This window comes from Kwoniella mangroviensis (assembly GCF_000507465.2).
Source record: "Kwoniella mangroviensis CBS 8507 chromosome 1 map unlocalized Ctg01, whole genome shotgun sequence".
Lineage (NCBI taxonomy): Eukaryota > Fungi > Basidiomycota > Tremellomycetes > Tremellales > Cryptococcaceae > Kwoniella > Kwoniella mangrovensis.
In genome coordinates this window covers 6741842-6769535 of record NW_027062533.1, presented here as the reverse complement: position 1 = coordinate 6769535, position 27694 = coordinate 6741842, and the positions used below count along the sequence as shown (strand labels likewise).

Below are 27694 nucleotides of genomic sequence, written 5' to 3'. Positions count from 1 at the left end.
AATCATGATAAATCGTATAGACATATACATACATCAATATCAACATGAACATGAACATGAGAAGAATAATGTAAGAGAGACGTTTCATGCAACTTCAAAAGATTAAAATGATACTTGTGTGATTGAGTGCTTTAAGTCACTTTCATTGCTTGCAGATCAATCGAGTATTCGTACATTTATTCCACTTGGTTTTGAATCTTTCATCCTGCTTCTTTCCATCTTGAGGTCCGTTGAGAACATCCAAAAATCATTTTGGCAGTTGTGATTTTACTCCATCATGAACAGAGCTGATCGTCATTCAGGAATGAGGTCACCATCGATAAAGATTATCTCCCACCCCTCCCTCCTCGTCCGCCTCGTCCTCGCTTACCTCCCCCTCTGCCTCTCCCACCACCTCCATGTCCATGCCCATGTCCACGTCCACGTCCACGACCATACCCAGGTCCCGGCCCATGTCCAGCTCTTCTATCATTCCGAGGTCCAGGACGATCATCGTATTCATGTTCATGTTCATGTCCAGGTCCATGATCATCCTCATACTTATGCGGAGGAGGGGGAGGGGGTGAAGGAAGTCTACCTCTAACTTGATAAGGGTCCCCACTAGGTGGTGGAAATGGTCTAGTATCGTACTCCCTCTCTCTAGGATGAGGTTCTCTGGGATGATCATACCCACCATACGGATCATACCCCTGAGGACGGGGTGGCGGAGGAGGAAGTGGTGGTGGCTGAGTATTCACATTTGTACCAGCAGTCGGAACGAGTTTTTCCAATTTTGATATTTGAGCTTTCAACGCTTCCAACGTTTCCACAACGTTATTCGTATCCATTCCTTGACCTTGTGCAAATACGTTCCCACCAATTGGGGGTGGGGGTGGAGGAGGGGGCCGATCATATCGATCATGATAACCGGGCGGCGTTGGCGGGGGCGGTGGTGCTCCCAAGTATCTACACATCAACAGACACAAAACACGGATGATCAGCTTCGCAATATGACGAGGAGATGAAAAAAAAACTCACGCGTCTTCCCTTCCCTTTGAATCATATCCATACCTTTGATCCCTCATAGACGGTGGTGGTGGTCTACCATAACCAGGAGAAGGCGGTCTAGCATGACGCAAAGGCTGTCCCCTCGCATTAGCATAAGTATCATAAGGGTCGATAGTGGGAATATCGGGTCGTCTGCCATAAGTGGTGTCGACAGGTGTCCTAGGATCAGGATAATGTCTTGGTGGACTGGGTGGTCTTGGGTATTCCCTTTTCCTTCTGGTATTGGAATAGGTTCGAGCAGGCGACGGCGAGCGAGGTCGATATTTCGGTGCTGGAGAAGCGCCTCCTCCGGAAATACGACTGGGTGAGTAATAGTGTTAGTATACATGTAAGCAGCACAGTATATCAAGAGAGGATCCTCATGATAAGTCAAAGCAATGAATTCTGACATAGGCTGGTTTCAGGATAAGATGATACTCACTCAGCTAATCTCTGACCTTGATTGTCATACCCATACCCATCCCTCTCCCTCCCAAATGACCTATTAACATTATTTCTTCCTGGTTCATTCCTTATTGGCGGAGAAGGGGGTGTCCTAGGCCTCCCTTGACCTTCTTGAGAGTATCTTCTATCCCGTTGATGTCCACGTCCAGGTGGGTTCTGATATCGTGAAGGTACGAAATTAGTCTCACTAGGTTTATAGTCTGGTCCACTACTAGTAGTACCTGTAGATTGTTCTCTTCTCGTAAATCTTGGATCACTAGGATGAGGAGGAGGGAATCTTGGATATTTATCTGAATCATCATGATTATCACTCCTGATCGTAGATGATGATCGACCTCTATCTTTATATCTGTCGTTCCAAGGGGGATTGACTGGGAGTTGTACATCATTCCTCGGTCTCTTGTTCTGTTCATAGCCATATGCGCGTTCATCAAAAGGTGAATTTGATTCACTGTTCCTCTTCCTATCTTGATTCTCACTCGGACGTAATCTCGATGATAACAATCTCTCTTTCAATTCCAATTCCCTTTCTTTCGCACTTCCACTTCCTTCCAACGCATTTACATGTGAATAACCACTATTACCAGCTGGTTCTATACTTGTATTTGTACTTGCAATTTTACCTTCATCGGCACTATCAAGCTTTTGTCGTTGTTGTAGAATAAACGATTCAGCCATTTTTGCTAAATGACTAGGATTCATCTCTCCCATTCCCACCCCTCCGGAGGGATTACCCTTGTTGTCCGTGTACGCGCTTGGGTGGGAATGTTGTCGTGTAGCTTCTACTTCAGCTTTGAATTGTCTTAATTTAGCTAACGAATCCAATGTCGTCTCCGTCCCAGTCCCGATCTTATTCGTAGGAATGGGAGTATCATCATTCGATTTTACACCTTCACTTTCGGTATATATCGATGCTGACGAAGATGGATGCGAAAGACCTAATTGGTTGATGCTCAATTCTGATATGGTAGAATTGGAAGTTAGAGATGGTGTCGCGATGTCCTGTTGGTTTTGATTTTCCACTGTCGATTGAGTGATGGGTTTGGGAACGCTAGGACTATAAGTTGCTCTTGATGGAGATCCTTGTCCTTGTCCGTGGCCGTTATCAATTGATTTCCTTGGATCTTTATTTATACCCACTGAACTATAGCCATAGTCCTTTGCTCGTCCTGTGGGATCAATAGGTGGTAGAGGTGGGGTGAAAAGTCCATGTACTTCCTGGCTCATCTTGTTGAGCTCTGCTACAAGTAGCTAATGATTCTGATCTGGTGATATATCGTGCTCTTGGTCGGGGCACGATAGTCACGTATAGTGTAGAGGCAAAACCTATGCGAAGATGGCCTGAATCCGATTTGACCACTATCAAGTCGTAGTGGGCTGTGATCAAGCTGAACAGACAGGCCTGCTTGACGATGATTTGCGAATCAATTGTTTTTCCTATGGCTCCTTTTCTTCGTATTCTAAGTATGATGAATCATCTCGAAGCTACTGGTGAGCCACGATATGATGAGATGCGATGAAGGAGACAAAGGACTGTATGCTATACGATCTTCGTCAAGGGGGTAAGCTACAGGTAAATTGATGATTTTGCTGTTTTCCTTTGATCTGATGATGAAGAATTACCCGGTTGTTTTGAGGAGAGAAAGGATCTCTTTCGATTTATCGGGTAGTGGGTACCCGTCAATAAGATCAGTTGATATCCACGCCCAAACCAAGTCAGGTCGAGTCAAGTCAAGTCAAGTCAAATGAAGAATGATGTACGATGTCGAATGAAGAGGGTGTATGTAGATGGTAACTTACTCGATGTATAAATTATCAACGAACATGCAACAGTGGTGGAGGGGGAGGGGGGACGAGCGGGATCAAATTGCCACATCACCATATGTTATCTTATCAGCGGGAAGTGGGAAGTGGGAAGTGGCAGTCAGTGACTGGGGGTCAGGTAACAATGATACATTCCACGGACGATAATCTTTTTAATGACAACCGCTAAGAACAGAATAGGTGAGATAACGGACCGACACGACTCAATCATGGCAAATGTTACAGAGGAAGAAACGGTTTCGTCAGGAAAATATAGAAAAAACAGAGGCACAAATCACTAAGATTGCGATGATAAAGGGAACGAAGATACTTGAGCTTCACAAGAATCGAAAGGATAACTACCAGATTGCTTCTATTGTATATCTGGACGACCTTGAGAAGGAAAGTAGGGGAAAGTGTGACAATACCACAGTAGCAAAAAGACTGAATATCGCACTTCTCGGATGATATATCATTGGCAAAGTCCCAATGTGTTTTACTCATAAGATATCTTTCTCATCTTCTTTGCTCTACCAAATTCATCGTCCAAGTCCAATTCCACATCCTGACTGAATCTACTAACCGCATTCGTCACATCTGTATCCCAGCCACTTCTAGCCTCTTTCCACCTCTTCCATCTCATCTCATCCTCCTCAGCCTCTTTCTCACTCTCTTCCCATGAGAGGTACTTGATTTTCCCTACCTTACAATACTTCTCCGACGATATGAGCTCCCTGGCTCGCTTCGATCGAGGTACGTATTGAGGTGAGTCGGTGTTCTCACTTGACGAGTATTGAGAATGAGCCAAGGGATTGCCATGGATAGAAGAGGTAGTCAGAAGTGGGTAGGGATAAGGGGAAGTGAAAGTGAATGGGAAGTCCGCTTCCGATCCAAAGGTGATGATGGGTGTGCCAGTGGGAGAAGGCGGTTTTGGGGAATCGATCAGGACATCCGAGCCAGTCGCAGTGATAGGGAATGAAGGGGGAGATAGCCCAGGTGATCCACCTGCTGGAGAGTTCAGAGTCGATGACCCGGATGAAGTCCATTCGGAGTCTGATGACGGCTTTGAAATCGAGGAGTGATAGTGTTTGGATGGGAAAGGATAATCGACATCTTCAGAGGAAAAATCAGAAAATCCATATCCATAACCGTCATGATTGGGTTCCATAGCATGAGGATCTGGGCCGATCTTTGTTTCATCTCGAGCTAGGAAGGGTTGAACGTTCTGGTGTTTTGAAGGTTCCCATTCGAGTTGCGACAAGTACGACGACAGCTTTTCAATGGGAGTAGCGACTGATCTATATTTCACTTTGATCGAGTTCTTGAAACCAAGAGAGGGATATCGTAGTGGTTGAATCTGAATGTGTAGTCTCGATATACCCCTGGTGATCATCGTAATCGGAGTCAAAGCACCATCCTCGACTGTATCAGATCGGGGGGTTCTTGCCGCCGACGAGAGGTAGGGGGCGATGAGTTTGGCGGCTCCTTGATGTTTGGAAGCGTTCAGTGAAGATAGGGAGAGCGATCGCTTTCGATATGTACTGGGTCCCCAAACATCGACCATTCGAGTAATGTCGTGCAGACCATCCATAGATGAGATTGGGTAAAGAATTGAATAAGCCATGGTGTTGAGGAATAAATTTAGTTGAGCTGACGTGAGATGAGATTACTGAAAAACCGGATTTGGACCAACGATAGTTGATTTTTGTTTACTGCCTATTCAAGGAAGGTATGATATACAATATCAGGGGAGGATCAATGTTGAGTCGGTATTCACATATATCAAATAGACATAGACAGAGCGATAAATTGGGGTTTGATGATGAGAGAGAAAGAAAGAAAGAAAGAAGAGAACGGTGGAATGGAAGATTTTATATAGTGTATGCATGCTTGATACCAAAGGACCCTCTTTCCTTGCCATCCATGTCATCTGTCGCTCTGTCAGCTGTTACCGACGACGCTGTCATCACTCACCACTCGCCACTCACCACTCCAATCGTTCAACGTACTGTGTTTCTCTTTCAAATCTGGGAATTGAAATTGTATTGATTGCCTTATCATGCATACTAAATGCATTTTTCACCTCTCATCCGATTTTATAGCTACAAAGCAGATTACCAATGATGATGATGTTGATGATGATTTCATTGAAAAGATGATGAGCTAATGAATACAAACAACACTAAGCTAAATATCAAGGATGACTGTATATGAACTAGACTGAAATGCTGGGTATATATCAAAAGATAAAAGACGATGAATGCAGGTATATTCCGATTTTACAGATACATTTTTATTTCTATCCAGCTTCTCACTCTTCTAATCCTCTATATCCACCTGGTGGACACCATGGTCTATGACCATCATGAATCATCACATCAGCCTGCCTGAGAATTCCAGTCGACCGAGAGACAAGAATGATAACTCACGGTCTATAAGAATCTCCGCTCCAATATGATCTACACCTCATGGAAAATCCGTACGGGACTGTCATCGACACATACTGCATCAGCATTCAACCCCAACGGAACCAACCGCAACGAGTGGTAATAATAAAGAGGTAGAACTGACATTCGTATCCCCTTGAACCAGACCTATAATGTTCTCCCATCTTCAACAAATGACTAACCTTGTTAGTCGTAGTCATATGTTGTCTGGCCCACATGAACCCGTCCATCGCCATCTGCTGTAACAATTCGTCATTATCCAGATAATGCGATAAGACCTCGTTGATCCTTTCTATATTCCATGTGGATTTGAGAGGGATCACGAATTTGCTTAGAGCTTCTTCATGTTCGGTAGGTAAGTCGGAAGCTACCACACAACCAGAAAGGAATGCTTGGGCGTACTGCATAATAGGAAAAAAAAAGATATTTTAGCTTGATTCCACAAAACAAGTGGAAGAAGAAGAAGAAGAAGGGAGAACTCACCTTCCTAATCATCTTCCTTTCGAGACTAGCATCAAAGACACAAATCTTACTTGTCCTCATCCCATTTGCGAAATCTTCTCTGAGTTTCAAATGCGTTTCGTAATATTCATGATTCGGTTCGTAAGTCTCTAATGGTTGTTCGCGGGCTGAGGAGGGTACGGAGACAGTATAACCAGGATGGGTATGTCGGGTAATTATGGCCTGTTGAACAAGGTTGGGTTCACGTTCGAGCGCTCGGAGAGAGTCTGTCACGGTGGTCCGGATCGGGTAGACTAAGTAAATTTACATAGCAAAGTAAACATGACATGCAATTTCGTATACTGGATACACCAATTAGGACCATACTCACAACTACCATCGTATCCGAACACTCTGGCTTTAGTAGTCTTGTCATTCCACGGTATAGGGTAGAAATCCCATTCGTTTCCCTATATACACACACCGACGTACATGATTAGCTGTGAATCTTGTCTTAGGCATTTTGCTAGATTAACCTACAGTATCAGGACTATGTCCAAATAAACCCATTTCCCAATCTGGGTATTTACTCTTCACTTTCTCATACTCGAATAGCTCTAATAGTTCAAAGGCGTATTTCGATACTGTTATATTGTTCGCGTGGGGATACCATTCGTATGAACATCGAAGCTCGTGACAGTCTCCAAGTTGTCTAAGGGAAGGAACGAAAAACATCATCAGTCAATCCCACTCACAGTACTGGGAATGCGTGTCGTTTGACTCACTGGATCAATAATGCTCCACAATCTAAAGCATCAACATGAGGGTCCGTTTCCTTGTATATGTTCCTATATCATCCAATCATCCATGATCAGCTACACCAGATATCGAATGCAGAGCAATGACCAACAAGGGGGCGAGGAAAGTTGAGACTCACGATATTGTAAATACAATATCAAACTCCACATTTGCACTGCATCCCTCAGGCGTCTCCTCATACCAAGCGGGTTTCCTCCACTCGTCTTCTTCCGCATCCCCCTCTCGATCTTCAATTTCGTCCATTGGCGACCTAGTAACCTCAAGTCTCCTAGAATACCATTCTTTCTTGCTCTTCAGCTGCATCTCCCTCTCCCTCTCAACCTTTCTCCGACTTTGTCGTCCCTCATGTTCCTTCTTCGATTGTTCTAGCTGAGCTATCCTATGTGCTCGTTTACGTATATTGGCTGAAAGAGGTATAGACCTATCGTACCCTTCCCATCCTGGTCCCCAGACGTCTACTATTATCTGAGGATGACGTAGGGCAGCATCGACAATCTCGTATGTGTGGGTATTCATCCTTTCGAGATAATCATTGTAGTCTATAGTGACGCACAGGCATCAGCAAAAGCCACCGATCGAAAGAGGTTTTGAACGAGATGATATATGAAGATCGCATGGAATAGAGTACTCACCAGTCAAAAACATGAATCTTCTCTTCTCCTGTCCCAAAAGTACTGGCGTCGGAACATGATCCCATGGGCTCTTACCTACGACATCCGGATTCCCCCACCATGTAGGCCATATATTCTTACTTTCCTCCTGCAAAGCTTCTTCTTCTTTAGGTCCCCACACCGATCCAGTACCAGTCGTCCCGGTGATATCTCTCCTGTCTACTTTTCTAGAGTGTATAAGTTCTAATCGTCTATTGTATTCAAACTCCTCTCTAAACCTTTTCAGATCACTTTCTCTGTCCAGATGACCATATCTTATATCCCATTCTTCCAACTTCACTTCCCTGGACCACATTTCCCTTCGCAACCTATGTGACCTGATTTCGCCAAGTAATAACCCAGAGACGATACATATTGCCAGGACGAGTAGCAATTGAGTTGACTTACGTCTTGCAAGATGGATGAAAGGTAATGACGATCTTCTCCTTGCTCTAGGTTTTAAACTTCTCAATATGTTTACTCTCCTTGATTCTCCAAAAACCGATGTTGAAGAAGAGAATTTGCGTTCTCTAGCTGAGCTGCTCGTTGGTAAGATAGGGTAAGTTTGGTCGTCGAATGAGGATATCGAACTGAGTGATTTAGTGGATGACATTGAAGAGTCTGATGAATTTCTAGAAGAAGATGACCCAGAGAGTTGTTTCTCGATTTCATAAGATCCAGATCCAGCTGAGGTCACATCTGAAGTTGGATTCCTTACGGTCGAAGAGGAAGGTGACGAATGGCGAGCAGGGTAGGGGTCGAAAACGTACGAATCGATAGTTGATTTCGGTGAGACCTGCTTTTGCCTTGGCATATTGTTTGTCTATCTAAATCTATCGAAGTGGGACAGTGTGAATTGGTTGAATGGGACATATGTATCACTTAAAACGTGATCTCAAGAAGAAAAGAGGTCGAGTTCGGGCAGGTCTGGTTTGATGGGTTGATCGATTGTATGATGTTGGTGTTGATGTTGATGGTATGTGCGTTCTCCCTGTGTGTTGCGTTGTTGAGCTAACTCTTCTTGGCGTTTCTCAAACGGACCGATGTTGCTATACATATACACATACACAATGAAACCAAGCGATACGCTACGCTTGACAGTTTCCAACTCCTGCTCCGCTCTACGCAGCACTGCGATTGCTATACCGTCACTAAGTAAGATATGACCCGAGCGTGATGTTCCCAACACGAATTGAATTGGATTGATTGAATGAGACCACTAATGTGATTTCGGATTCAACCGAGTTGTTGATGATACGACTACTCGTGGGGAATGAGAAATCAGATGAACTGAAATGCGATGAGAAGAGACAAAAATATGTTATATGGATGCTGCGTTGATGATTGCTCGACTTTATCTTCTCATTGTTTTTCTCACTCGGTTGACAAGAGTCTTTCCTTGGCTTTAGCTTTGTTTTTTTCGGACAACCGACACACAGGCTTCAGCTCCGTAACAAAATTTTGTAGTACTCCAGCAGTATAGGAGGATTCGGAATTTTCCGATTCAGGAGAAATGACCTGAGTGGAAAATGCCAAGACATCCTAAACTAAGTGAGCTAACGTAAAACATCCAGGAGTCTGACCCTTTTCTCTCTCCAAGTCATGATGATCCTCAAAACCAGCTGCAATTGTAGGTTCATCGGCCACCGAAGCCCCTCCTTCGGAGAGCGCAATCACTGCTCCTTTTCAGATGCACAGCATGGACAACAAAGTGTGGTCCTCTTTCGGTCTGTTCTCAGCTCTTGCTTGACAAGTAAGCAGTTCTACTTCGGTGAGCAATGTAAACTTACCGGTTGCAGGCAGAGGGGATCATGACGCGTGCAGCGCCTAAATACCTGTAGTGTCCCCTGGAAAGGTGGAAAAAGGAAAGCAGAGAAGAAAAGATTATTCCGCGGGTAAAAAAAAAGTATGCATACGTAGTTAAGGTTTTCACCCGACGGTGGCTTGGCCTACCACATGGTTCTGCACAGCTGTATGTACTGTACTGTATCATTGGTCGTGTGAGACGAAGATACAGATAAGCTGACAATACCTCGGCATGGGGTTATGAAACATGACCACCGAGCTTTCGTCGTAAGTGAAAAAGGAAGCTAGGGATTATAGATGCTAAGCAAGAGGAACACTTGGTCGACTGCAATTCTTATTGTTCTATCGGTCTCCGCATTTCGGGGGTAGGCATGTGCTGTAACACATGTTATAGTGCGCATGATGACTGCGATTCTTGATACTGTCCACTCAAGTCAGCATGCCGATTCAGGATCATCATCATATGGTTACGGCGGTAGAGCTGGAATTGAGTCCACGTTCTGCGAACTTCTATCTGATATCAAAATTAATAGTATGGTAATACAATACTAACAAGCTGAAGCTGACCCATCATCGGGCCTTACGTATGCAATGCCTCATCTACGAATCAGCCACACGTCTCCATCTCCCACTCCCATTCGATCCGCTATGAATGTTTTTCAAACGATTTTGTCAACCTGCGTTTTATTCTCCTCGAGTTGCTTCAAAATTTTGAACAGTATCCCGTTCGATCATCTGCTAGTCCGGATCCTATTCCATTTGGTTCTCGCCTGGCACTGTGATAGTTTGTGCACTATCCACTATCACGGTGGCAGCCTTCACTTCTCCACGTGAAAGAAAGTGAGGGGAGGCTTGAAGGTTTGTTTCAGCAAGTTCAAGATTAAACAACCGCGTGGCGCCTGAAAGAGGCTTTCAGAAGGTGTTGTGACGTTTCTGTAGGTACGCGCATGTTCGTCCGCATCAGAAGCGTTGTCACACGACTGCTGTTCTATAGATCAACGGTAGTCAATAATGATGTTTCTGAAAATCATTTGAGAAGCCGTGACATTCATATGTGTTATCCTGTGCGATCTGCCGTGTTCATAATGAAGTACATGCATTCTTCATAATCATCTAAGCCTACTAAAATTAATGCTTTGCAGCGGTTTGTTTACCTCTTGGTCGTTCAGTGACAACCCTAAAAACCAACAACCAACGGCACAAGTCAGTAAAATCGGAAGAAAATGAATGATAAATGTATGATAGCAGACGAATGGACGTACGATTTATTACCATCCTTATCTTTAGGTCGTCTAGTTCTGACATGTTGTAATAAACCGTAAATCGATCGAGGATGCTTATTACCCTTTTGTTTACCTCTACCACCACCATGTGGATGATCAACAGCATTCATGGCTACACCTCGTACGTGTGGTCGTTTACCCATCCATCGAGATCGACCTGCTTTACCTAGTGATCGGGATTGATGTTCTTTACTGTATTGTGGAAGATGGATCAGCAAAAAGCACATTCAAACAACAGGACATAGTCATATGCTGAGATGTAAACTTGGAGTGATAGACGAGGAGTGGTTCGAGAACAAGGGGATAAAGAGGGAGGAAGCAAAGAAGGAGGGAATAAGCAGGAGGGGATGAAGAAGGAGGGTATAAAAAAGGAGAAAACCGAGAGAAGGACGGTAGGAGAAGGGGGCAGAAGGGAGAAAAGGGGAGACGAAGAAACTGGAAGGCAAGGCCATCTAATAATGGAATCTCGAGCTGATTCATTTACTGTTTCGAGAGAATTGTAGACACAACAAAATCCAATTTGGCGTGGAAGAAAAGAAGAGGAAGGAGAAGAGAAGAGAGGAGAGGAGAGGAGAACAGAGGAGAGGAAAGGAGAACAGAGGAGAGGAGAGCAGGGGAAATGTGAATGATGGAGGCAAGGACATGCCAAGCACGATTCTTTGGACAAGGGAGAATGGTGTTTTGGAGAAATGTGCAGAGAACTTTTGGAAAGTAGTCCAAGAACGAGTAAGTATGTAATAGAATTGTCAACTCACTTGCTTACCACACCTATCGTAGCTACACAACCAGGATCCAACTTCCTAACTTCTCCAGACTGCATCTTGACCAAAACATACCCTGCTTTAGGTAATCTCTGACCATTCTCATCGAACCCTCCTCCCATCGTCAATACCTCGGCACCACCAATTGATCTTCCATCCGATGATTGATGAGAAACGATCTGAGCGAACGTTCCAGCTGATCTGCACAGTTGCATTTTCCCATCGGTCGTTAATGAAAGATTATGTACCTGAGTGCCGGGGGGGATGAGGAATAAGGGAAGAACATTTCCAGGTTTGAGAGTAACAGTTCGTAATAGACCTAAAGCTCTTCTCATTTCGGGTGTATCGGTTGCTCCTACTTTATCTTCTTCCTCTTCAATCACACTGATTCCCGCACCCGAAATAGAAGAGGTATTATCGAATTGTCTGATCAAACTTTGAGGTATACCTTTTCTATAGGAAATCACCACGTCCCGTTTTCTTAATCCTTCAGGAGCTACTATATAACTATATCCAGCTTTGACTGCGTCAAGTGATTTTTGAGTATTTCGATTCTCCTCTTTCAAAGCTTCTTCAATCTCTTCTATACTACCCAGTCCATCTACACCGGTTGCACTCGAGGATGAACCTCGTTTCTTGATCAAAGCGATATGGGCAGATCTTCCTGGATCGTATTCAATTCTAATCACATCATGTTGACCACCTTCTACTCTGTGGAAATCGACTGTCCTTAATCTTCGCTTGTGGCCTCCACCTACATGTCGATTTACGATTCGACCTGTATTATTACGTCCACCCTTTCGTCGTAAGGGGATGGTCAATTCTCGTAGAGGGCCGCCTTTGTGTAAGTGAGGATGGAAGGGGTAGACGACGTGACGTAAAGACTAGATGGTGAAAGCATGGTGTAAGCATCCCACTATTGGTGTGCGGTTACGGACATGGACAACTGTCTACTTCTGTGTCTTGATCTTTAGGATGCAATGAGATCGATCTGACTCACAGGGATAAAAGGGTATCCTTTCCCGGTGTAAGTCTTCAGCACTGCACCTTCATGTTTTCTCTTGGGTGGTGGTCCACCAAACATCATCTGTTGACCTTCATCGTTCTTGACTGTAGAAGGGGTAGCGTATCCTCGTACAACCACTAGACGGGATGTGGAAGCGAGGGAAGATCGAGTCGCTGATCGAGCGACGGTGGCTGAGCGAGATAACGATGCCATCATATAGGACTCTTGGGTGATAGCTGATTGGAATGATTACCACTGATCAGAGTTATGTTTGATCAAACCATCCATCAACAGCACAGAAGAGTTCACAGTTTAGGACGAAAGATTCTTTCTTTTCGCGAAATTCCCTGAAAATCGTCTCGTCACGTGGCCGTCTACCATATCACACTAGTGCTAAATCTCCCAGAAACCAACCCGGGTATTTTATTCAAGTATTTCCCAGAAATCCGGACCCACGTCTGATCCATTCCATGAAATTGGATTCGACAACATGAGACGTGAACATTGAACATTATTCATCTTCCGTCTTTCTTCTGTCAGCTTTCCATCTCTCATCCCTTCTCAGCATCCTCCTTCTTCGTACCCAAATAGGACAGCACTCACGACCAACCAAGATGGTAGCTGTCACCGTATCTGTACCCGGGAAACCTACCGTCAATCTTGATTTCGCAAACAAACATCCTGATCAAGTCACCATCAAGGATGTCAAGATTGCCATTCAAGCAAAGTTCCCCAAGGTGGGTAGTAACGTACGCTCTTGGTCTTGCAGGATATATAATCCAGTATACATCTTCTTTGCGACGCCCTGCGCAATCGCAAACAATGTGACGCTGATATGAAACGGCCTATAAATAGTTCGTGCCAAATAGACAACGACTGCTCTTCCCTTCTGTTACTTCCACCTCGGACAAACCTCTTCCTCTGACCGATGAATCGAAGCCTCTATCAACTTACGGAGTAAAAGATGGAAGTAAGTTGAAATTGAAGGATTTGGGTCCACAAGTCAATTATCGAACTTTATACTTGATGGAATATATCGGTCCTCTCATTTTGAACCCGTTATTATTGAAATTCTCTACGTTGGTCTGGGGTCAGTATGAGTATTCGGCTCTTCAAACGTAAGTCTGAGCCTCATGTCAATATGTCAATCTTTTCTGCCCTTATTTCATCATGCCATCCATGTCACTCAACTCCTCGAGATTCCATCTACTACTAGTAAAGAGCTGACGATAACATCTGACTAAACCGATAGTACCGTTCGAAACCTTCTCATGATCCATTTCTTGAAACGATTCCTCGAATCAGCTTTCGTACATCGATTCTCAAGAGCCTCTGCGCCTTTGAAATTCGTATTTAGGAAGTAAGTCCCTCGACACAAACCAAGTCAACCCAATTCATTATTTCTGCAACCACACAGCTAAGCTGATTTACCTCGACATCATAGCTGTCTCCATTATTGGGGAGTATCCGGTATCCTCATTGGATTGACTTTGTATCGACCTGGATATTCTGCGGAAGCTTTGAAAGGTACGATTTACGATAATCCCAATTGGATCAAAGGTTGGGCTGTTTTCTTTTTGGTAAGTCACTCCTACTCTTTTCTTATAATTACATATATCAAATTGATTCCCTGACGATATGGTTAATTCGATAGGTCACTGAATTACTCAACCTCAATACCCATTTACACTTACGATCACTCAGACAACCTCCCGGTCAACCTAGAAAATACCCTACTGGATTAGGTTTCGGCGTTGCCGTCTGTGCCAATTATTGGTTCGAAATCGCTGGTATTGTCGCTTTGGTTATTATGACTGGTGGTGATATCGGAAGTGAGTGACTCCTTCCTATGGTAATTTGCGGAAAGCAATAAACTAAACGATCTATCCTTCCTTCCTTTTCCCACAATTAGCTATTGTATACGGCTACCTCGGTACATCCATGATGAAAGTATGGGCAGATCAGAAATACGCTAGATACAAGAAAGAATTCGATCCAAAGGTTTTCCCTGGTAAACGATACAAACTTTTCCCTCCACTCTATTAGATGGCAGATGTGGTCGACACAAGCGATATTTCAGAGAACTGAGAGATAAGGAGAAAGAGAGAAAAATGAGATAGCCAGTATCACTTATTGGGATAGCGATTAGTTGATAATTATATCTATATTTGAAGAGATACCTAGTATGATTAATTTATCCATGTGAAACCCATATGCCCATGTTAAAGACGTTGGAATCTGGCAATTGAAAGCGAAAGTATCGCACAAGTACTGAGCCAAAGCAGTCAGAGCTAGTCTCGTTGTGATTGATATGGTATAATCATGATACATAGACTGCGATGGTATTTCTAATCCTCATCAACAATAGTGATTCTTTTCTCTTCTATTTTCGGTACATCCTGCACCTGCGATATCTCAGGAATAGGTACCGTCAATTTTGGCCCAACCTCTTCTTCATCGTCTCCATTTTCGTCTTGCTGATCATCCGAATCAGATTCTTCACCTGGCCTCTTGAATTTGATACTAGCTCCTCCAGCCAATCTTCTCTTTCCCACCCCTCCTTCCTGTTGTATATCGGGAGTAGCTGACGTTGAATTTGAACCATTTCCTTCACCTTTACGACCGTGTTTCCTCTTTTGACGTTTAGCTCGGTTCTTAGCTGTCTTCGCGTCCGATACGGCATCTCGTTCCGCTTGACGTGCTAGGAAAGCGGCATGTTCTTCTTCCTGGACGTATAAATCAAATCGATCAGTATAAATACTCAATATTCAATATCCAACAAGGACAGTCAGATCGGATTGTAAGTGTAAGATTAATGCGACTTACAGCTCTAGCTTTATCATTCATGATTTTCAATCTCTCATATTCCCTTCTCCTGGATTGCTTGTACACGTGAAATTCACCTGATCCAGCACCTGCCGAAGAACCTTGAACGTTCTTCATCATTTCCCTTGGTGCTCTGAGTGTTTTTTCTTTGGTTCCTACATTGATTTGCATTTCACGATCAGGGTTGGCAAGGAGTTTCTCGACCTATAACCACGGGTGAGTAAAGAAATCAGCCTTCAGTACATCCTACATCTATGTATCGATGTATGACAGACTTCATCGATAGAAGGTAAAAGTCCACTCACCTGCCTACGCTGTTGATCCAATACATTATTCCTAGGTCTCTTGGATGGTCCCGCTTCATCTCTATCTCGATTCCTATCGGGTGAGAGTGAAGGTTGTCGAGGTGGTGGGGAGAGAGATCCTCCTGCCTCTGCTACTTCCACTGGCATGTTGGATACTGGTGATTTCTTCTTTTGTGTTGTATGTATAAGCAAGTCTGACACTGAAATTCGAAGAGGTGGTGTGTTGTTCTAAAAGCATCTCTATCTGATCGATGAATCGATGCCATAATGCTGGTGGTGGGTGCCACATGACCCCAAAGTGGTAATAACGCCGGCCACTCCCATTGACTGTTGGTGCGAGCCATTCACCGTACGAGCAGCGTGCATTCGCGTGTCTTGTTATTGTGAGTGAGCATTGGTGCATCAGTGCACGCGCCATTGCCATATTGCCATTGTCACCACAGATAACCTCCATCCTCCCATTCCATTGTCCATTGTCCATCGCCCTATCAATCCTATCAATCCTTTGACATCAAGTCATTCATCATCGACCACCACCTCGCCTGGACGACTTCAGCCACCACTATCAATCTTTGATAAACACAGACAGCACGATCAGATCAGGCTAGAAAAAATATAATCACAGTCAAGTCATATATATATATACTCGCCACACATATACTCATCTCCTATCTTCAATTGATCGACGTGTCAGAGATATAGATACAGATACAAAATGTCAGACGGCTCAAACTATGATTACCTTTTCAAGGTCTGTACAGCTTTCAATACTCGGAGTCAAAGTGCTCGTTGAGCTCGTTGATCAAGCTGCTGATGGGTTGTGTTGTTGTTCGTGAGCAGGTCGTACTTATCGGTGATTCAGGTGTCGGTAAATCGTATGTCTCCCACCTTTTCTTAAACGCAGCGATCTCCCACTGGCTCTAATCTCGTAGTATTGGTACTGATCATTGAATTTCATCTCTGGTTTTGAAACATAACAGCAATCGTAGGTCAACAGCATATGGCTATATATCTATACTTGACCGCGCAGCAGCTAATCTAATCTTTCTCACACCCCACAGTTCTCTCTCGATTCACAAGGAACGAATTCAACCTAGAATCCAAATCTACCATTGGTGTAGAATTTGCTACTCGAAGTATCAATGTTGATGGGAAGACTGTCAAGGCTCAGATCTGGGATACTGGTGGGCGAATGCTGAGAAGGCGTAGAGTGGTGCTGATTTACAATGATATTTGCAATTTCTCTCTTGTTTCCCTACCTGATCGACAATCCTAATTTCTGTCTGATAGCCGGTCAAGAGAGATATCGAGCAATCACCTCAGCATACTACCGAGGAGCCGTCGGTGCCCTACTCGTATATGATATCGCCAAACACTCAACATACGAGAACGTCACGAGATGGTTAAAGGAATTGAGGGATCACGCAGATGCCAATATCGTTATCATGTTGGTTGGAAACAAGTCAGATTTGAAACATTTGAGAGCGGTTAGTACGGATGAGGCTAAACAGTTTGCCAGTGAGTTGTGTTTTTCTCGAAATGGTGTAGATGGGCAATGGAATATGTTGGGAGGGAATTATCCATGAATGGGTCATTCTGGCCTAAAAGGGATTCATGTGTAATTGTCATGGTCAAGAAAGATAATTGCTCTTTTTCTTCGTTGGTGATCATGGAATAATAACAGGGGACGAAGGAATAGAACAGCTTGAAAGCCTTGTTTTCACGGAGCTGAAAGTGCGCATGTTAACTGGAATTTACGTCCCCCTTAGCCGAGAACGGGCTCTCATTCATCGAAACTTCAGCTTTGGACGCATCCAACGTAGAGTCAGCTTTCCAAAATATCTTGACTGGTGAGTGGATACCAAGATCCGGTACTCGACGTTGAGTGTAGCTGACAATGTTACACATCATTTCCTATTGCCCATTCTTCTCACTCAATTGTATTCATATCTGAACATTCATTCTCTACATTACAAAACCGATCCACGAAATCTTAGAAATCTACCGAATCGTCTCTTCCAAATCACTCGAATCGTCCGGAGACGTCATCAAGCCATCTGGAGGTGAAACCATCTTGGTCACTCCAACCGCTGACGATGGAGGTGCTAAACAAGGTGGAAAGTGTTGTTAGAGCGGATTTGTGGAAGGGAATGAGGATATAGAGTTGTTGTTGGTGGTGGTGATGGCGGGGATGTTGTATATCAGCAGACCAATAGTCATTGATGTTGATATGGCCGATTGGATCCCTTTTTTTTACAGCCAGCGCAAGGGGATCGAATGGTATACTGGATCAGGGATATACTCTATCTGAGAGGAGTTGGAAGAATCGCAGCAGTTCTGGATTCTATGATTAACTTGTTCATCTATTCTATCTTTTCTTTTCTTTCGTTCGTTTCTTCTCTTCAGTAGTTCTTACGGATCACTCATATCTCTCTTTTTTCCATTTCTGTTCTCCCTCTGAATAGGAAGATGAGACTGCATGTATAACATATATATATCACATATATCATATATATATCAGACAGCATCAAATGACGCATTGGTCGCCTTTCCGGTCGACCTCCACCCGACCTTTCCACTCTTTCCCAAAATTAAGCTACTTGACAACAAATCCATTCCTCATCATGGTTCATCCTCCTTCCCTCCTTCATCATCTTGACGTCCGATCATAATCAGCTATATCTATTGGCCATCCGAGTATTGTATCTTGAGATTGATCATAAAGAAACATCTTTTCTCTCACATAGCGAGGGTCATCCATTCCTCTCTCTATCCGTTTTGATCTTTTCAACATGTCTTCGTCTTCATCTTCCCTTGAAGCAGGGCCTTCTACACCTTCAAAACCCATGACATTCGCCGACTTCAATTCCGAGTCGGAATCGCCCATCAAAACTCCATCGTCTGTCAAAGTGAGCAAAAAACAGACTGTCGATCAACTCAAGGATGGATTGAGGGAATTGGGTTTGGATACTAAAGGGAAGAAAGAGACTTTATGGCGGTACGTCAAGCTCTTCTCTCCCTGCCCCTTTCATTCACACTATATCTAGTAGAGGAGAAGAAAATGAGGACAGGCTCTTCATCTATCTTATAACTTTGATCTGCATACTGATCTGATCTGATATGGCGACATGTCGATAGCCGACTGGTCAACGCAATTCATAAAGCTTCATTACGAGATCCCCTTACCGACGATTCAGATGACGAAGAATGCCTTACACCTGATTCGGATAATCCAATTAATATAAGGATTCTTAAACAGACGTATAAGAGTTTCCTATGTTTCGATGTGGAAGCTACTTGTAGACCCGGTAAGGAATTCGATTGGCCTAATGAGATCATTGTAAGTGGGAGTTGACTACCCTACGAAATTTCACTTGTATCATCTGATCCATTCCCAATGCGTCGCGCCTCTGTTTGTCCTACTCACGTTGACCTCGATCGTCGTAATCAGGAGTTTCCAGTAGTTCTTCTCCAATGGACAGACCCAGACCCAACGAGTAAAATGGTACTTCATAAAGTGGATCATTTCAGATCATATGTCAGACCTACTTGGAGTCCGATCTTGACGGATTTCTGTAAAGATCTGACTGGGATCACACAAGTAGGTTCACTCGACACCCTCTGTATATGATATGGTCTGCATGACAAAAATTCAACATGTCCGGCTGATATTTCGTCTATATGTGTTCATAGGAGACGGTGAATAAGTCGCCGACTTTCCCTCAGATGCTCAAGAAATTCGAGAAGTGGCTAGACAGGTGGAATCTTAGGGATGATAAAGGGTTGAAAGATGCTTTGTGGGTAACGGACGGTGTGAGCATACTATTCATATGAGGGTCATGTTCGGGCTTAGCTGATTGTATCTGTTGCCTACTAGCCTTGGGATCTACGGTGAGCTGAGCATAGTGACCAGTCTCTCAATGATTGTCGAAAGCTCATATATCAATTGACCGTCATTTCTGATCTAGCGACTTTGTAAGTAGACAGACACTCTCCCGTGACACATTTAATGTTGTACAACTCATACTAATGCCCTCATGCTTGCATAGGTACCCAAGCAACTCCACATAACACCCCCTAACCCTTTCCCGAACTACTTCCATGGCCCATACCTCAATCTCAAATTTGCCGTTCAATCTGTCCTTTCAGAACTCCACCGCCGGTCATCGTATGCTGCTGAACACCCCAATGATCCGCCAAACAAACGCGCATTGAGCGTCATCACCACCTCCAAAGTAAGCCAACTGGAGAAGAAGAATGGGAAAGCAAAAGATTACGGGAGAGGGAAGGGATTCTACTTCAATATACCTGGGATGTTGGAGGTCATGGGTCTGGGAGGGTTTGAAGGTAGACAACATTCTGGCTTAGATGTGAGTTATCCTAATTATAATTGTGCACATAATATACTTGTGGGGCTATCAAACTGCTTACGCGCATACATTTTGGTCGCGTGAGATTTCATACTGTGCTGACCATTCTCATAGGACGCCACCAACATTGCCCGTGTATTGATCGCTCTTTCAGAAAAAGACGTGATATTCGAACCGAACGGAGTCCTTCATCCACCAGGTAAAGGGAGGAGATATCCCTGGATGGGTGAGAGGGCCGAAGTCAACTGGGAAGATTGGATGAGTACAAATAAACCTTTGGAGAAACCCACTAGCGGTGGAATCCAGGAGGCTAAAGAAGCTTTAAATGGGTTTGGAAAGGGGAACGGGAACAAGGTGGAGAAGACGGATATACTTGAGGTCGATAAGGATCAAGTGGAAATCAAAGATGAAGAAATGGCGGATAAGTTGCAATCGTTGATGTTGGATCCTACACTCGTCAAAGAAGATGATGGAACTACGATCGCAACTACGACCATTGTTAGCGACAAGTCCAATGCGAAGCTTTGATCCCGTATATCACTGACTGACTGAAATGCTACAAGCTTCGGAGGTGAAGTGAGAAGGAGATAGAACGATTCAGCGTAATTCAGGAGCTCACGATATTAAGTGTTGTTGTAATTATATAGAGACACTTAGACTGATTTACGGCAGAAACGAGATACCCTGCAAATTTGTATATATATGTATATATGTGTGTATCTCACCGCAATTTTGAGGATGAACAGCGATGTATCATTAATGAATCTTGAGCATCTAGATGTACGATCCGCATGTAGCCCTGACTACCCTCAAGCAAAGCACAGAGGACCAGTCATGATGATGAGTACTCGTATATTTACTGACTATAATATTTGTTGACCTTTCCACTTGAGACTTGTGATGGGATGGGTAGTTGAGAGTGCCACAGGAGTTTGCCACCCAGAACGAGTGAAAACACGAAGACAAGATCAGCTCACTCAATGTTGGTCCTTGACTTGCTTCTTCTTTCATCGTCATCGTCATCACTCAAGTCACAATCATCCTATCTAGCATACACATATACTAGGCTAAGATAAGCTTAGCTCGACTAGGTTGTGGATGAAAGCCGAGTCAGGATGCAAGGACTAAACCGGTACGTCTAATCCTTGCTGTTCATTATCAGGACAGGCAGTTCGTGCTGACTTTGTCCTATTAGATATATCCCACCGGATTATGATCCAAGGAAAACCTCGACGTTAAACAAACATCAAGGGAAGAAACATGCTCTGGGAGTTAGAGCTAAAGATATAGATAAAGGTATATTGGTAGTAAGGTGGGTAACTTGTGACCTATCATCTTCAATCTCAATTCGATTCGGATTTGTAAAAGAGACAGTGGACTGAGTGTCCTATCATACAATAGATTCGAATTACCTTTCAATATATGGTGCGGGACATGTAATGCCCACATTGGAGCAGGAGTTCGATACAATGCAAGAAAACAGAAAGTGGGCAATTACTTCTCGACGCCGATATTTGGGTTTAGATGTAAATGTCATTTGTGTGATGGTTGGTTTGAGATAAGGACTGATCCAAAGGTGAGTCATGGTTGTCATAGAGAGATCAGGGGCAATGTGCTGATATACCTCGTCAAATTCAGAACGCCGCATATGTAGTACATGAGGGAGCAAGGAAGAAGGATGAAGATTGGGATCCGGAGGAGAATGGAGGTTTTGCAGTTCATGGTGAGTACATCGTTTCCATAGAAAGTATGATCCAAACATAGATGCTCATCAATGTATTCTTCACAGACACGGAGGCCCCTTCTGCATCAGAACCACCTGCAGACCCATTTGCAGGTGTAGAGAAAACCATCGATCAGCAAAAATGGGCAAAGAGAGGGACATCGAGATTAACAGAATTAACAAAATCATCTGATCGTATCAACTCTGATCCGTATCTCGTATCTTCAGCGTTACGTAGGAAATTTAGAGAAGAGAAGAAAGTTTTGTTGGAGAGACAGGTTAAAGATGAAGGTATAAAAGAGAAATATGGTTTGAATGATGATTTGATACATTTGCAGGATCGAGACCAGGATGAAGATAAGGAAAAAGAAAAAAGAATATGGGAGATCATTAAGGAGAATAGAGGAGGAGAATCAAGTAGACCCAGTTCAACTTCGGCGATGCATACATCAAGAGGACAAGGCAAAGCCAGGTTATCGGATAGTCCAAGCTTGGTGGATGTATTGAGGAGAAACACGGGAAAGAGATATGATCCATTTTCGGAAATATCATTCTCAAGCTCGTCGACGAGCAGTACACCTGTCAAGTTGAATTCACCACGTATTGTTGATAGTATAAAAGGAAAAGGGAAGATAAAAGGGAATATATTAGATAACATATCACCTAAACCGAGAGCTAAAGAAGGACAGACGACTTCGAATGATAGTGGAATCGGATTAGGAGGAGGTCTACTAGCTGGATATGGAAGTGATTAATCGATCTCCCGTTACACTCTACGGACAAGGTTTCATCATCCTTTCATTCGATACTCCTTGGATATCCTTTCAGCCGGTCTCCTAGTACCGCAGATCTCTACTACGGACCTCGGATGGACGACTTGTTATCCTTTGACTAGGGCACTTCCTGGCTCAGCGTTAATGTCAAAATATATGCCGACTCACTTGTACAAAATGTTACGGAAGATGGTCAATCCAATGCATGAGCTGGCACGATATCGTACACGAATTTACCTACCCTCACTATTGATCGGGATCGGTTAAACATCCCTAACACAATGGCTACAATACACACGTATCGTTCGTCCCCTAAATCCATTCAATCAATAGTGATCGTCCTATTCTTGCTCTTAGTAGCGTACATATTTTTCAACGGTAATGGTAGAAAGAAAAAGACGAAAGGTTCAAAATCGTCCGCTGGGGAGGATCTGGAAAGTGGTAGACATACTTCCCGCAGTCGTAGAGGATCAGAGAATTCGAGCGATGAGAATGGTATAGACCGAGAAAACAGGCGGAAAAGAGAGAAGAGGGATAGACGGAAGGGCAAAGGTGGTAAATCGAATAGCGACGCTCCCAGTCAAACGGGTGGTGATCGATCTTCCGACGATGGGAAGAAGAAGAAGAAGAAGAAGAAGGACAAGAAATCCAAAGAATGGGACAAACCACCTTCCGAACCACCTATTTCAGCTGCACCAGACCACCGGACGGCTACACCCTCAAAATCAGCTTTTAGACAAAGACGACCGGACGACAGTCTTCCACCTACGCCAAATACTCAGAACGGGAATAGAATCAGATGGGTAGATGAGGAGAACAATCTGAAATCACCTGTAACTAAACATTTCAGGAAGTGGGGAGATTTCATGGGCTTGACAGAAGATACTAACAAAGGAATTTTTCAGAATGCCACTCAGAAGGAGGATAAAGCGGGTAAAAAATTGCCCTTCCCTTCCAGGTGGTCATCTGAGCAAATCATTCGACAACAAGCGGAAAATGAACAAAAAGGTGTAGCAACGGATGAAAAATTGCAAATACCAGAAAATATCCTGCAGATGATGCATCAAGTTGAGAAGATCTCACAAGCGAAACCATCTGATGCAAGATTATGGGAATTAGCGTTACAAGATTCATGGGATGACGATTTCGGAAGTTTACCTAAAGTCGCTATGACAGTCATGAAAGAACTATGTCGATTCATTGGGAGAAAGGAAATAGCCGCGATCGAAGCGAAGATGAATCAAAGGGTTAAAAAGAAAGCCAAGTTTGATAAAAGTAGGAAGTTCAAGAATTTCGTTGCGAGTCTAGAAGTTGATCAGGATACACCCGAATTTCCGTATAAATTCATCTTGGGATGGTATCTAGATACTTTCAGAGCCAAAGCTTATGCATCTAGAATGATCATTGATAACAAGACTACACCGATGACCACCGATTCCAACATCGCTAGAGCATCTTTCATCTTAGGTTGGCTTGAATATATAGGTGAATTGAATAAAGCTCAAAGGTTGTTTGTGGGTTGGGACTTATCTGGTTTGACCCTCCGAGCTCAAGCTATGAAAGAGAATGGTACTCATTATCGGCTTGACGTGACGATTTTCTTACCCTGTGAATTGGAAGATCCGGCTGAATGGGCTCAGAGGTTCCAACAATCATGTATGGCATTCCGACATTTTCATTCAGAGATGGTACGACAGTTCAACAATACCTCGAACGATTTCATGGATGGAAGCGCTTTCAAACGACGTCGATTGATTTTCCGTCCCGGGTGGATAACCAAGGGAGTAGATATTAACAAATCATCTGATCCCACACCTGATCAATCCGTCGCTCAACGTACTTTGATTCGACGAAATCCCAAAGTCATTGATATCTCCTCTCAAAACGACGTAGAAGGCGATTCAAGATTACAGGGTCTCATGAAATATGCAGGGTTAGATTCGACCAAGAAAATGATGAGTCAATTGGCACCTGGAGAAGTGATCTTCCAAGATATAAGACAATTTCAATGGGATAAAAATAGCTTGACCCCTCGGAATAATTCCTTGACGCCTGAGAATTTCTGGTTAGCATATCAAATTGCAGGAGATCGATTACAGCATGAAATGGAAGTTGATGATACTTTCTTACCTAGAACGATGTATGATTTTATACGTTCCCTAGATCTCGGAAATTATATACCTTTTCATCGAATACATTCTGAAAGAAAGTTCTTACAGATAAATGGATTTCCAGCATTGGAATTATTGATATTATCTTATATCCCCCTTGGACAAGACGGATCAACAATTGATTTAATCCTGGATCCGAGATTTGCTTTGACACGAGAGTTGGAGAATGACAAGAAACCTACAAGACATTTAGATAGACAACCAATAAGGTTGAAATTGTTCATCGCCATTTCCGATATACGACTAATGGAGAATATACAATCTGACTTGGATAGGTTTTTCGCTACTTTAGCTAACAAATACCTCAAAGAGGGAATGAGAAAATCACGAATCAGAGATACGATTAGAGGGATGGTATATAGAGTTCTGGATAACGTTTATGTGGTTGATGAGAGTCAGGCTAGTATGGCTCAGGAAGGTAGATTACCGAAAGGTATGAGATTAGGATATGAACCGAACTTCCCCAACGAATTGATTAGTGATGATACACCGGACGAAGGTAAGAATAGTAACCCATTTAGATCGCCTATTACACCTACTGCATCAGCACCCTATCCCCCTCAATCACCATATGGTAGTAGACCATCCCCATTCTTATCTCACCCTTCTCCCGGAATACAACGACCACTTGCACCAGGTCCACAAAATGGTCAAGGTCCATTTAATCCTCCACCATCACCTTACATTCCGAACGGGACAAGAACTCCAACCACCCGACCACCGGTACAGTTCACTGATCCCCGACGAGCCGAGGCCGCCGCGGAAGAAGCTAGACGAAGGGCTCAAGAGAATGCTCAATTGTCGCCATCTGCACCTGCACCTGCACCCGGGCCACCCACTGCTTCGAATTATAGACCTCCTTCGGTAGCTGATGCTGATGATGAAGAGGACGAACCTCTGCCGCAGGGGAGATTTGGAAATTTGAGAAACGCTGATGGGAATGTATCGAGGAGTGGATCAGGGGAGAAAGGACCTGAGACGTTGATTTAGGTATATTGCAGCGCATGTATTGAAGCTCATGGCTGGCTTCGAGGAAGCAATGTGCTCATCCTTTGAGATGCTTGGCTATAGTACTGTACACAGTCCTCCTCCTTTATACGCTGTCTGATAGATAGGACCACAGCGTATTGCTTCTCGTCTGTGGATAAAGGATTGCTTGTGAAGTAATTTTTCCAAAATCGCCGTTGTACGGGCACTGTGGGGTATATAAAAAGTGTGAACGCAACATGTGGAATGTAATATGCTCTCCCCTTTCTACAATCATCACTACAATTAGAGCCATGAGCGTACCTCACATGAAGCCCGACGAGGATGAGGACACAATCTTATACGATGCCCTGTTACAGGAATTACCAAGACAGCCTCCGAGTGGCGGCGGTACCACGACGAACGCCAATTTTGGATATGACATCCAGCATTCTCAAGGCTACGGGTACCCGCCCGAGAGTGATTGGAGTGGGAGGTAATTACATTACCACAGTGTTCTGGTTGAACAGGTACTGACTCCGTCTCGATCTCACAGCGCGATGGTACACAACCCATCAGATTCATCCAGCATATTTACCCAGCAATACAATATGAATCCCGTCGAATACGGAGTTCCATCTGCGCATTATGGAGACCACCACGCTGGTGCAGCTACATCGCTTAATCCCGGATATGATTCTTCGTATGAAAGCGGACACAACCTCGCTTCTTTTGCAGCACAAGAGTATACTTATAATCAGATCCGAAATTGGTGCAGCATTGCAGACCCTTCGAATCTCGTGGCCGATCAACAGGCGTCCAATGCCTATTTATCACCATATCCTGCGCAAGGATCTGGGGAAGTAAAAGTATCACAGCAGGAGATCACGCCCGACGACCGCGGTATGTCATTCAAAAGAAGCGTAGTACACCAGACGAGAGATCGTTTCGGCAGATTATATGATCTGCTCGTTAAGAAACAGGGTGTTGATCCGTCATGCTGGCCCACGAACACGACGATTCAAATGACAAAGTACGATAAAGGTGTGATTTTTGGTGGGGATAGCAACAAACCATGGACGGAATTGATAGATCACCATAAGGTCAAACTTGAGACTGGAGAGGACGAGAGCAAGGTCGTTATCAAATGCAATGACCCAGAAGGCGTATTGGTGTATACCTTGATGAACGATACTTCGGGCATCTTCGAACATTACAACAAGTCAATCGCGAACATCACGTCGGTTTCTCTTGATGAACTTGCGCAAGGAGGCTATCTGCCGGTAATAGCTTGTCAGAGTGCTACATCGGTCTCAGACCGAATTGGCAAAACCAAGAATGAGATCTCAGCTCAATCTCGTTCGTATTTTCCAAAAGCTGAGGATATTCACAATAACGTAGCAACTGAATATTCGACTAGTAAAGCTTATCCTTATTGTACAGAATGCGGCGATTATTCCAGGTTTCTCAATGCTGGTCATAAAGCGAAAGCTTATCAGCCAAAAGCTTGAACAAGGGCACAAAAAGAGATTGGAAGGTTGATTAAAGGAATGAGCGAAAATAAACATGGCTGCTAAGAATGAATGGTATGAAATGGATGATTTGCTCAACAGTCCACTCAATATGATGCATCATTTGCTGCCCATCTTTTAAAGGAACTTGCCATGCAAATTCCTTCTGAAAGAACGGGACTTGCTATGTCATTTTTCGATGTCATGAAAGACGGTATGCTATCCAAATGATGACATGTTTGTTCTTCTTTTCTAGGAAGCAAGAAGCCCACTTGCATGGGCATCATGCATTCCAAACAAAGGATCGAGCTGCCAGAAAATGCCCCAAGACCTTACAAGGCGTTATCGTTATCTTTGGAGCAATAGGACGTACCTCGTATTTGAGCTCCGATCAAACGAAACCCGTGAATTATTATTTTGAAGACCTACGCTCAAATTGCGATTAATTCATTCCTGATAATCAGAAACATGAGCACCCCCAGCAAGTGCTCGCAAGATTCAGAGGATATGCAGCTTTTCTATCGCATCCTGCATGAAATGGC

General features: G+C 43.8%; 11 protein-coding genes across 11 annotated transcripts; 6 read left to right on the top strand and 5 right to left on the bottom strand.

The window, feature by feature from the left end:
* Positions 1-326: 326 nt before the first annotated feature.
* On the bottom strand, positions 327-2718 carry I203_102523 (uncharacterized protein; the record flags this gene model as incomplete). Its single annotated transcript, XM_019149898.1, has 3 exons — positions 327-945; positions 1018-1347; positions 1469-2718. 3 exons carry the CDS (start codon positions 2716-2718, stop codon positions 327-329), a joined length of 2199 nt encoding a protein of 732 aa, XP_019000996.1.
* A 1072-nt stretch (positions 2719-3790) lies between these two features.
* On the bottom strand, positions 3791-4918 carry I203_102522 (uncharacterized protein; the record flags this gene model as incomplete). Its single annotated transcript, XM_019149897.1, has 1 exon — positions 3791-4918. The coding sequence occupies one exon, from the start codon at positions 4916-4918 to the stop codon at positions 3791-3793; it is 1128 nt and encodes a 375-aa protein (XP_019000995.1).
* A 687-nt stretch (positions 4919-5605) lies between these two features.
* On the bottom strand, positions 5606-8465 carry I203_102521 (uncharacterized protein; the record flags this gene model as incomplete). Its single annotated transcript, XM_065517122.1, has 9 exons — positions 5606-5648; positions 5724-5781; positions 5866-6142; positions 6225-6496; positions 6574-6652; positions 6723-6894; positions 6968-7030; positions 7120-7540; positions 7634-8465. The coding sequence occupies 9 exons, from the start codon at positions 8463-8465 to the stop codon at positions 5606-5608; spliced, it is 2217 nt and encodes a 738-aa protein (XP_065373940.1).
* Positions 8466-10585: 2120 nt separating this feature from the next.
* Positions 10586-12720, bottom strand: I203_102520 (mitochondrial 54S ribosomal protein uL2m; the record flags this gene model as incomplete). Its single annotated transcript, XM_019149895.1, has 4 exons — positions 10586-10634; positions 10720-10932; positions 11496-12385; positions 12502-12720. The coding sequence occupies 4 exons, from the start codon at positions 12718-12720 to the stop codon at positions 10586-10588; spliced, it is 1371 nt and encodes a 456-aa protein (XP_019000993.1).
* Positions 12721-13121: 401 nt separating this feature from the next.
* On the top strand, positions 13122-14553 carry I203_102519 (uncharacterized protein; the record flags this gene model as incomplete). The annotated part of the gene is made up of 6 exons (XM_019149894.1): positions 13122-13244; positions 13363-13625; positions 13760-13867; positions 13952-14087; positions 14162-14339; positions 14420-14553. The coding sequence occupies 6 exons, from the start codon at positions 13122-13124 to the stop codon at positions 14551-14553; spliced, it is 942 nt and encodes a 313-aa protein (XP_019000992.1).
* A 302-nt stretch (positions 14554-14855) lies between these two features.
* I203_102518 (uncharacterized protein) lies at positions 14856-15785 on the bottom strand (the record flags this gene model as incomplete). Its single annotated transcript, XM_019149893.1, has 3 exons — positions 14856-15233; positions 15334-15537; positions 15639-15785. 3 exons carry the CDS (start codon positions 15783-15785, stop codon positions 14856-14858), a joined length of 729 nt encoding a protein of 242 aa, XP_019000991.1.
* Positions 15786-16353: 568 nt separating this feature from the next.
* On the top strand, positions 16354-17769 carry I203_102517 (uncharacterized protein; the record flags this gene model as incomplete). Its single annotated transcript, XM_019149892.1, has 6 exons — positions 16354-16389; positions 16479-16506; positions 16700-16822; positions 16929-17156; positions 17408-17488; positions 17636-17769. 6 exons carry the CDS (start codon positions 16354-16356, stop codon positions 17767-17769), a joined length of 630 nt encoding a protein of 209 aa, XP_019000990.1.
* A 661-nt stretch (positions 17770-18430) lies between these two features.
* Positions 18431-20536, top strand: I203_102516 (uncharacterized protein; the record flags this gene model as incomplete). The annotated part of the gene is made up of 8 exons (XM_019149891.2): positions 18431-18636; positions 18777-18978; positions 19090-19239; positions 19332-19451; positions 19516-19529; positions 19607-19613; positions 19688-20008; positions 20123-20536. 8 exons carry the CDS (start codon positions 18431-18433, stop codon positions 20534-20536), a joined length of 1434 nt encoding a protein of 477 aa, XP_019000989.2.
* Positions 20537-21123: 587 nt separating this feature from the next.
* Positions 21124-22486, top strand: I203_102515 (uncharacterized protein; the record flags this gene model as incomplete). The annotated part of the gene is made up of 5 exons (XM_019149890.1): positions 21124-21140; positions 21204-21320; positions 21410-21584; positions 21647-21731; positions 21798-22486. 5 exons carry the CDS (start codon positions 21124-21126, stop codon positions 22484-22486), a joined length of 1083 nt encoding a protein of 360 aa, XP_019000988.1.
* A 299-nt stretch (positions 22487-22785) lies between these two features.
* On the top strand, positions 22786-25665 carry I203_102514 (uncharacterized protein; the record flags this gene model as incomplete). Its single annotated transcript, XM_019149889.1, has 1 exon — positions 22786-25665. The coding sequence occupies one exon, from the start codon at positions 22786-22788 to the stop codon at positions 25663-25665; it is 2880 nt and encodes a 959-aa protein (XP_019000987.1).
* Positions 25666-25955: 290 nt separating this feature from the next.
* I203_102513 (uncharacterized protein) lies at positions 25956-27152 on the top strand (the record flags this gene model as incomplete). Its single annotated transcript, XM_019149888.1, has 2 exons — positions 25956-26137; positions 26198-27152. 2 exons carry the CDS (start codon positions 25956-25958, stop codon positions 27150-27152), a joined length of 1137 nt encoding a protein of 378 aa, XP_019000986.1.
* Between the last annotated feature and the right edge of the window lie 542 nt (positions 27153-27694).